Raw genomic sequence first — 9,215 nt, 5'->3', positions numbered from 1 at the left:
GTTCGCTGCCTGCGATGCTCGGGGGCGGCTCCGGAGCCTGGGACCGCGAGACAGAGGGCGATGCGGTGGGGGCTGTAGCCGCGCCGCCCGCCATCGACTTCCCCGCTGAGGCCGCGGACCCCAAATACGACGGTGAGTCGCCGGAGTGAGTGCCGCGAGCAGCCCTTGGCCCTGTCTATGTGTGCACCTGTGCCGGTCGGGTCAGTAGAGCGGGGCCGGGGACCTGAGCTCAATCGTTGCCTCAGGCCTTAAGGGGTGGTGTTGTGAGTCGGGGGCGGGGCGGGCGGGCTGTCAAGCTAGGGTAAATATTTATTGAAAGATCGTGGACGACTTGTTCCTTTCGTTCCCGTTCCTGGTTTCTGCGGACTTCGGCCATTGGCTGGGGAGAACTTCCCTGAGGCCGCTTCCCAGCTTCTAAACCCTATGGTTTTGTAAGTCTTTGAGAATGATCTTCGTCCACTGTTAAAATGGGACTTTACAGACTATACGCTCAACAGCTTGGCTAATTTTGACGTGTAGTATCTCTTGTCTTTTGATTTATTGCTAGTTTTGGTAATGATTTTTTATAGTGAGGAGGCAGTGTGGATATATGCTCAAGTTTTCTTGAGACTTTTGGTTTCTAGGACGTGTGGCATAACTAAGTTAAGTTACCAGCGTGAAGTGAGAGGTCCTTAAAAAGATCTAACCAAGCCAAGGTGTTCAGTATTTTACTGAAAGTGCAGGAAGGTCGTTGTTATTAGCTGTTTTGGCAAGTATTGGAATTGTATCTATAGTTGAGTGTTAGAGCGGGTACTTAGCATGAATAAGGTGCTAGGTTCAGTCCTCAGCACCAAAAACCAACAGAAAGAATGAATACATTGATTCAAGGAGGTTTTAACCGTGCAGTAGTTCTAATGCAGTGATTACAGACAATAAACGAAGCATGAAATAAATTACTGTGTTGTAATTAAAGGTGCAAACAAGTTGAAAAAGTTTTAGAAAAGTTAAGGCTCAGAGTGAGGAACCTGAGGAATTTGCAGAGAAAGATTGTAAGAGAACTTTTTTTAACGGCTGTGTAGGACCCCCCGCCCGTCGTATGTTACAGCAGCTCAATACTATGGAAAGTTTTTCAGAGGAAAAGTCCCAGCTATAAACATGCAAGTCTGTCTTTTGAATGATAAGAGTTTCTGCAAACTAAAGATTATTCTTGAAGGGACTAATCTTAGATAAGCCTTTAAATTTTTTCTTCTCCTGGGTTACTGATAATAGTGTTGTGCTTAACATTGCCTAGCATGTACAGATACAGTTGTTCTTAATGAAAAACAAGGTCTGTGAAAAATATAATTTCTTTTTCAAAATTAATTTAATTTTTGAAATAGGCTCTTGCTGTGCTGTCCTGCTTCAGCCCCCTAAGTGTTTTCCTTTGCTCCTCCAAGCTGCTGCCCTTTACCTAGGGCTTGGGGCATGCTGCACAATCCTATTTTGAGACAGGGTTTAGCTAAGTGGATAAGTTGTCCAGGCTGGGTTTGAATCAGCCATCCTCCTGCCTCAGCTTCGCACAGTGCTGAGATCACAGGCCTGTGCCACAATCATCTGACTTAGGTTTTGTATTTTAGACCTGATTTTATATTAGCATTTCCTTTGGAACAAGTTAGCCTTTAAAAACATTAGGACTGTAAAACATTCATAATATCATTTATTTGGACTTTTGCTGTATTATTTAAAATAGATTTGAGTCTTTTTTTGTCATTAGAAATAATGAGTTGGATAGTTATATAACCCAAATATTTATTTGTTTCTGATTATTTGTTTAAAATAAATATACAGAAATAGCATTGATGGATTGAATAATAAATTTTTAAAAAAATTTTGATACACACCAGGAAGGTTGTATTGGTTTATATGCCCACCTGTGAAACCATCTCACCTGACTTTCATTACTATTATTACTTTATACTGTGCTGCTTTGTTTTTTTGTACCAGGGATCAAACTCAGGTCCTTGTAATTAGGAGGCAGGCGGTGGCACCACTGAGCTAAATCACCAGGCTATACTGTGCTTACTTGACTTGATGATACTTATGAATGTCTTTCTGTACACTGTCATTTCTAACAATTGCAGTAGTATTTTATTGTACATACAGTTTCTTTAACAATTTTTCTAAATAGCATTATGCGGAAAATCTTGTGCTTTGTTTCCTGGGTGTTTCCTGTAATTTTACAAAAGTAAAATTAACAGGTCAAAGTTTGCATATGTTAAATTCTACACTGTATTGTTAAAGGTTGTAAACACTTTTGTACCTCTTATGTTCTAACACGTTTGTTTTTCTGTGCCCCCTTAAATAGTCTTCCAATCTGATTGGAAGACTGTAATGTGTTATTTTATTATGATTATGATTATCATTTTGTGGTAGTGAGCATTGAACCCAGGGCCTTTGCACTTAGTTCCAACCCTAGTTCTTTTTTAGTGTTTATTTTGAGACAGGGTCTCTTAAAGTTTCCAATTGCCAAGGATGGGCTAGAACTTCCTCTTTTCCTGCCTTGGGGTCTCAGAGTTCTGTGATTACAGACATGTGCCAACACTCCTGGTTTAACTTAGTGATTTTAATATGTGTGTCATTAATTACTAGTTATGTGAAATCTATTTGAATTTTTTTGGTACCGGGGATTGAACTTGGGTCCTTGTGCTTACAAGGCAGGCCACTGAACCACTGAGCTAAATCCCTGGCCCACAAACTTAATTCTTGTCGTGATTTTATTGCAGAATTTATTCCATGATTCTTTTGCAACCAGAATTGTAGAGAGAATTAAGTTTGTGAACTGGGGTACCACTGTACTTAGAAGTATATTGATAGTTGTAGAATACCATATGGCAATCTTTGTTGTTTCATGTTGGCTTTAAAAAGTGTCTATGTAAGCTAGGTGAGGTGGCATGGCACATGCCTATAATAATCCCAGGTGTCTAGAAAGCTGAGGCAGGAGGATCACAAGTTTGAGCCCAGCCCAGGCAATTTAGTGACTTAGAGAAGCCTTGTTTTTTGTCTCAAAATAAAAAATAAATTGCTGGGGATGTAGCTCAGTGTCTATTTGAATTTTTAATTGTGCTTAATTTTTAATTTTTAATTGCTTGTAAGAGCTCTATATAACTTTTTTTGGTCATGTAAAATACAGACATACATGCTATATCTAAATTTGTGATTTATAATTCTAACTTTAAGATGTTTTCACATAGAGAAGTTTTTACCTGGCCACATGTTTCATCCTTTTTGTTCCTTTCCTGTACTCAGACAGTTAAGTATTTATTTAAAATGAGTAGCACATCTGCATATATGGAGGTCATGCCCATCTCCCCCAAATTCCTTTGGCTACCTGTAGGTCTGAGAGGATATTGGCGATTGAAGCCTGTACTGGAAATCCAGGACCCTTAGTAGTTGGTAGAGGAAAAGGGAATAGACTCTTTGAAACAGGGCTGTCTGAAGTGTAGGTGATAGAAAAGGTCTGTATCTACATTGTGTTTCCAATTGAATGCATTAACAACTCTTAAGAGTTAATGTATTTGTCTTTCCTCTGACGGCTCCTTACCGATGTTCATGCTCATTAACATCTCCGCCTTGCCTTCCTTGTGTTTCAAGCCTTGGCCAGTCCATTTCTTTCTTGCTGTCTTTGGGATCTATTCTTTCCTCTTTGTTTCTAGGGTTTACACAGCTCATCCTAACCTTTTCTTGTTTACTGTATGGCTCTGTCATGTATGTTCCCAGTACAATTTCCTCAAACAGTTTTTCTCTTTTTTACTGGTTGAATAATCTTCAACTGAGAGCTTGAGCTTTATGTGCCAGCTTATCTGCCTGCTTGGCTTACATAGCGGAAAGAGAACCAGTTTGGGAGTTAAATCTGATCTGCCTGATTGACTAGCTCCTTAACTACTTGAAGATTGGTGTCTGTACAATGCAGATGGTAACCCTTCTTTATTTTGTGAAGATTAAAGGAGGTTGTGCATGTAAAATACCTGTACATAGCATGGGCTTGGCTTAAGTTTCCAGCCTTTTTCCTTCTTTCCCTTACCCAACCTTACTTATGCTTGGGCCTCAGAAGAAGGAAGCCATCTCATTCCCAGGTAGTAGTTTGCTTGCTTTTGTATTAATTGTTTTGTTTCGTTCTCCCATTGCACACACTGTCACTATTGACTATTTCCCCTCTGCCTCATGGTGTCTTTCTGCTGGTCCTCCCAACTTGACATAACTCCTCTTTTGTTTTTTATTTCCCTACAGTAAAATGATACCTGTTTTATTAATTACAATATGCTCTTCTGTTATATGAAACACGCTTACCAATATATTTTTTCTTTTCTAATTTTTAGAATCTGATGTTCCAGCAGAACTCCAGGTGTTAAAAGAACCTCTGCAACAGCCATCATTCCCTTTTGCAGTTGCAAACCAACTCCTGCTTGTCTCTTTGCTGGAACACTTGAGCCGTGTGCATGAAACAAATCCAGTTCATTCAAAACAGGTGTTTAAATGTAAGTAAGAATAAATTGATCTTGCTAAATAAAGCTTTAAAAAATACCATATTGTTTAATGCTGTGGGTCCAAGAAGGAGATGGTGTATAAAAACTGAATGTGTGGGCCAGGGATTTAGCTCAGTGGCACCACACCTGCCTTAAAAGTGCAAGGTCCTCAGTTCCATCCCTGGCACCAAAGAGAAAAACAAAAAAACAAAACAAAACAAAAAAATTGGGTGTGAAGTAAATGTGAAGAATTTACATTCCTTAAATTCATTTCATATTTTTCTTTAGCTAATTCTTTGTGAAAACGATCACCGGTAACTCCAGAATTATATGTAATTGAAAAAATAAAAAAGTTATTTTGCATATTCCCATGCTTTTTGAAAGCCTATTATAGTTTAATTGGTGAGCAACTGAGAGAAAATCCCATGTACTCTCTCTGAGCTAGTTCTTAACCAGAGCACTAGAACAGCTGCATATTGTAGTGTTGCATATGTTTATTGTTATTCCTGCCATAGGGTACTTATATGAGAAACTTGAACCCTAACATGAATGGAATTATGGATTCTGCTATCTCTGGTTCAGCTTACTGACTGAGATCATTATAGTGGCTTTAATATCTCCAGCCACAGATTCTGGGATTCTTTTCTACCTGAAGTTTTCCCAAGTTTTATTCAGTGTTAGAAACCCTCAAACTAATAGATACCTTTTACAACTTCCTCCTCCTCCTCCTCCTCTTCTTCTTCATCACTGTTGTTGTTGTTATTATTATTATTATTTTGGTGTGGTACAAGGGGTCAAACCCAGGGGTGCTGTACTACTGAACTACACCCCCAGCCTCCCCTTTTTTTTATTATATGTGTGGTAATGGGTGTTGAACCCAGGACCATCACACTGAGCTTCAGCCATAACTCTTTTTAAAAATTATCTTTGGATTATCTATTACTTTAGATTATCAAAAACATTCTATTAAACCCATTGTATAGCAATATTACAAAAACAATATTTCATCAGTTCTCATTTCATAGATGATCCTACATTACAGAATACAATTAAGGAAAAATACACACAAAATTACTAAGACCTAACAAGCCCCATTCACATTATGGGCATTAAATCAACCATAAGTTGATGCTGATAATTTCCTTTCTTCTTTGTCAACTTTTCCCACCCACAAAGAGAATTTTGATAGATAATATAATTATACCCTCTGAATAGCTACGATTTTCAAAAAAAGTAAAAGTTAAAATAACGATCAACAAAGGCACGAAATTGCCATGGCTTGCTTTCTGAAGCAGCTTTGATGATCAATCTTTTTTCCCCTTAACAAGTAGATGGTCACATCAAAAGGTGAAATAAAATCCCCCCAAAAATTGGACCTCAAAAGGCACAGTTCAAATTACTGATTGAAAATGCATTTCATTGGCCTTTTCCCAGTGGTTCATTCAATTATTTTTGTTTTTTGGTTTTTTGAGACAGGGTCTCACTATGTAGTGAGACTGACCAGGAGCTTACTATGTAGCCCAGGCTTGATCTCTCACAGAGATCCTCCTGCCTCAGCCTCCCGAGTGCTGGGATTACAGGCGTGCGCCACCACGCCCGACAGTCCATTCAATTTAATGACATTTGCTATACATTGCTCAAAAGGCCCTGCAGGTGGAACTGAATATAGTGCTACACACAAACAAAATGTAAACATGGAAGATGGATTATGACTGCATTTCACTGGTACACGAATAGGACATAAAGCCCTCATGCCAATAATAATATTGTTACACTAAGGGAACCCTTCTACCTAAACAAACCCATTCTCAGACAAGGCAAAGCACAATCAGCAGAAGCAAAAACAAACAAAAGACAGTATTTCTAGAAATTACTAGTTGCAAACAGGAGCAAACCTGGACTCTTTACTCACCATTTTAATACTGCTGCCAACTATAACATTAAAATCTGTACACATGACAAAATGGAAAAAAAGTCTCAAAATGCAATAGTTTTGGTAAAAGAATGTATTAAGGTTTATTACGGTTAACATTGCTGTAGTAAAAACAATAGCAAACAGGGATCTGGCACCACATTTACAAAATAAAAGCATGCCCCATTAATATACTTTAGATGTCTCCCAACAAAAAAGGCCATGAAGAGGGAAAACGAGCATGCTGTACTGAGACAAACAAGCAAGAATCAAAGTGGTTAATTTAGTAGTAATGTGGCAGCAAAGTCACTGATTCTGTTTGGAATTTAGCAATTTGCATTTCTAATTGACAGCCGCCCTGGTGTGTCTTTATCCAAGAAGCTGACTTCATCATACTGCATCAGCATTTGTCTAGGAATTTGGTAATTAATATATATAAACAAGGTTAACCTCAACCATAAGCTTAAAAGAGCTAGAATCTTACTGCAGAACTCGTCAATATAATTACCATTCAGAAATTATCATGGTATTTTGAGCAGGAAAGCAACGTAATTTCATTCAAAAAGTTATATTTATTAGCCCTAATAACTGAAGAGAATTTTAAGTATGGAAATAATATATTCTGGACCATACCAAGAGTTAAAAACAAAGAGTTCCTATTAAGAGGAATCTTTTTCAGATGATCTAGTCACATCATGTGCATAATTAAGACTGTGTTTAATAAAGATTCTTTGCAAATAAATAAATTTAGTAGTTATTCTTCTCTTGATGAAAAAAAAACAAACTTTAGAAATGAATTGGTGATTTGTCCAGAAAGAAAAAAATGTAAGCTATGTAATGAAGTTCTGGAATGCAGCACCTCAACTTCATATCTGCCCTAAAAATTATAAAATCCAAGTGTTGTTTTGATGATCAAATCACACTTTTCAGTTGTTCAGATTCCAGTGTCTAACTTTAGTATCTTTTGTCAATTAAAATTCCCTAATGCAGAAGATTGTGCTAAAAAGTGCTAAGGTTCTGCATGTTGCTGCCATTCCCTGGTCCTGTCATGCTTGCAGCTGCCCACAAGGCAGCAAAAGATGTCTGATCTCAACACTCCACAGTGTAGTAACTTTTACTAACATCCCCCTTCTTCAATGAAGTCCACATTCCTTTAAGTTGTTTTTAATGATGACATGTGTAACAGCATCAAAAACAAACTGCACATTCTTGGTGTCTGTGGCACAGGTGAAGTGAGTGTAGATCTTCTTGGTGTCTTTTCTTCCGTTCAAATCTTCAGTATGGCACTGAATGTAAGCAGCTGCCTCTTCATGTGTTTTAGAACCTGTATATTCTGGATAACATATATTTAATAGACTCCTCTTCATTTTTTCTTCAAAAAGCTCTTCCTTGTTAAGGAAGAGAATGATTGAAGTGTCTGTAAACCATTTGTTACAGTCGCTGTCCAACAGTTTCATGCTTTCATGCATTTGGTTCATTTCCTCATCCTCAGCTAAAACAGGGTCATAATCACTGAGTGCAACACAAAAGATAATTTCTGTCACTCCCTCAAAACAGTGAATCCATTTTTTTCATTCTGATCTTTGGCCACCTATATCAAACATATTGAAATTCAGGTCTTTGAAGGTAAAATGTGTTTCCACAATGCCAGTGTTCTTCACTCTTGTCTGAAGAACATCTTGCTGTATTGGAATGTAGTTGGTTTGTGATATTGTATCCAAATCATTTAGGTAATATGATGCAGAGTCATTGAGCTGATGTTCCCTGGATCTGCTAAAGCATGCCTGCACCCCATCATCTCACGACAACCGTTTAATCATTCCTGCTAGTTCTGAAGTCATGATTCCTTCTTCAGCACTGCCAGCTAAAACAAATAATTGCTAAGCATCATCTGCTCTGGCAGCTTCCCCAAAATTAATCTTTAGCTGTCCCATGGCTCTTATGATTACAGTGATGGACTGTATAGTATTGCTGTAGACAACTGTTTTATATTGTTTACAGTCTTCCTCTGAATAGCTGTCTTCATGCATAATTTTCATCTGTTTCACAATGGTACTTTTACCAGATTCTCCAGCACCAAGTAATAGCATCTTCACTTCTTTGGCTGTTTTCTCCCTGTCCTCCCGCAAATTGCGGTTGATCATCTTACTCTGCTCCACTGCCGGCTCGTCTTCCATGCTCAGTGTGCAGTTCAAGACTGCGGTGGGAGAGGGAACTAGGCCGGGGTCACTCACACACCACCCATAGCTCTTTTTTAATTTTTTAAAATTTTGAGACAAGGTCTGTCTAAGTCACTAAGTTACCCAGGCTAGGTTGGAACTTGTGATCCTCTGCCTCAGCCTCCCAGAGTGCTGTGATTATAGGGGTGTACCATCACACCCACCTAAAGGTGTTCTTTTATTTATTTATTTAGTACCAGGGATTGAATTCAGGACTTTGCGCTTGCAAGGCAGGCATGGCACCACTGAGCCAGATCCCAGCCTTAAAGGTGTTCTTAAATAAATGTTTGTACTGTGACCCATCCAAATGGAATTCATCATCTAAATGAAGTTTTTGGCATGATGAGAATATCCTCTATGTCAATGATGAAACTTTTAGAGACTTAGTGCCAAAATTGCAATCCAAAATCCACTTATTTATCACAAAGTGCCAACACTGCAGTAACTTGAATACTGAGGTTTTAGTTTAGAAAGAAACAACCCATACAACTTATGGTGTCATTGCAGAGAGATCTCTACATGCTTGCTGCTATGTGGGTGCCATAGGCTCACCATCACGGTTCTGTGTGTGTGCTCTCTCTCTCTCTCCCTCTCTCTCCTTGT

The 9,215-nt window shown here is 38.5% G+C and overlaps 1 protein-coding gene and 1 pseudogene across 1 annotated transcript in view; one reads left to right on the top strand and one right to left on the bottom strand.

Moving 5' to 3' along the window:
* Positions 1–6: 6 nt before the first annotated feature.
* Eif2ak1 (eukaryotic translation initiation factor 2 alpha kinase 1) overlaps positions 7–9,215 on the top strand; it is a 41,043-nt gene continuing 31,834 nt past the window's right edge. The window contains exons 1-2 of the mRNA XM_010642757.2: positions 7–132; positions 4,335–4,493. Of these exons, the coding sequence (XP_010641059.1) occupies positions 15–132; positions 4,335–4,493 (277 nt within the window). The 5' untranslated portion in view covers positions 7–14. The remainder of the gene's footprint in view (positions 133–4,334; positions 4,494–9,215) is intronic.
* On the bottom strand, positions 7,504–8,628 carry LOC104875297 (annotated as a pseudogene).

Source organism: Fukomys damarensis, unplaced genomic scaffold (assembly GCF_012274545.1).
Source record: "Fukomys damarensis isolate Sample0158 unplaced genomic scaffold, DMR_v1.0_HiC HiC_scaffold_17, whole genome shotgun sequence".
Lineage (NCBI taxonomy): Eukaryota > Metazoa > Chordata > Mammalia > Rodentia > Bathyergidae > Fukomys > Fukomys damarensis.
This window is presented reverse-complemented; position numbering and strand designations above follow the sequence as displayed.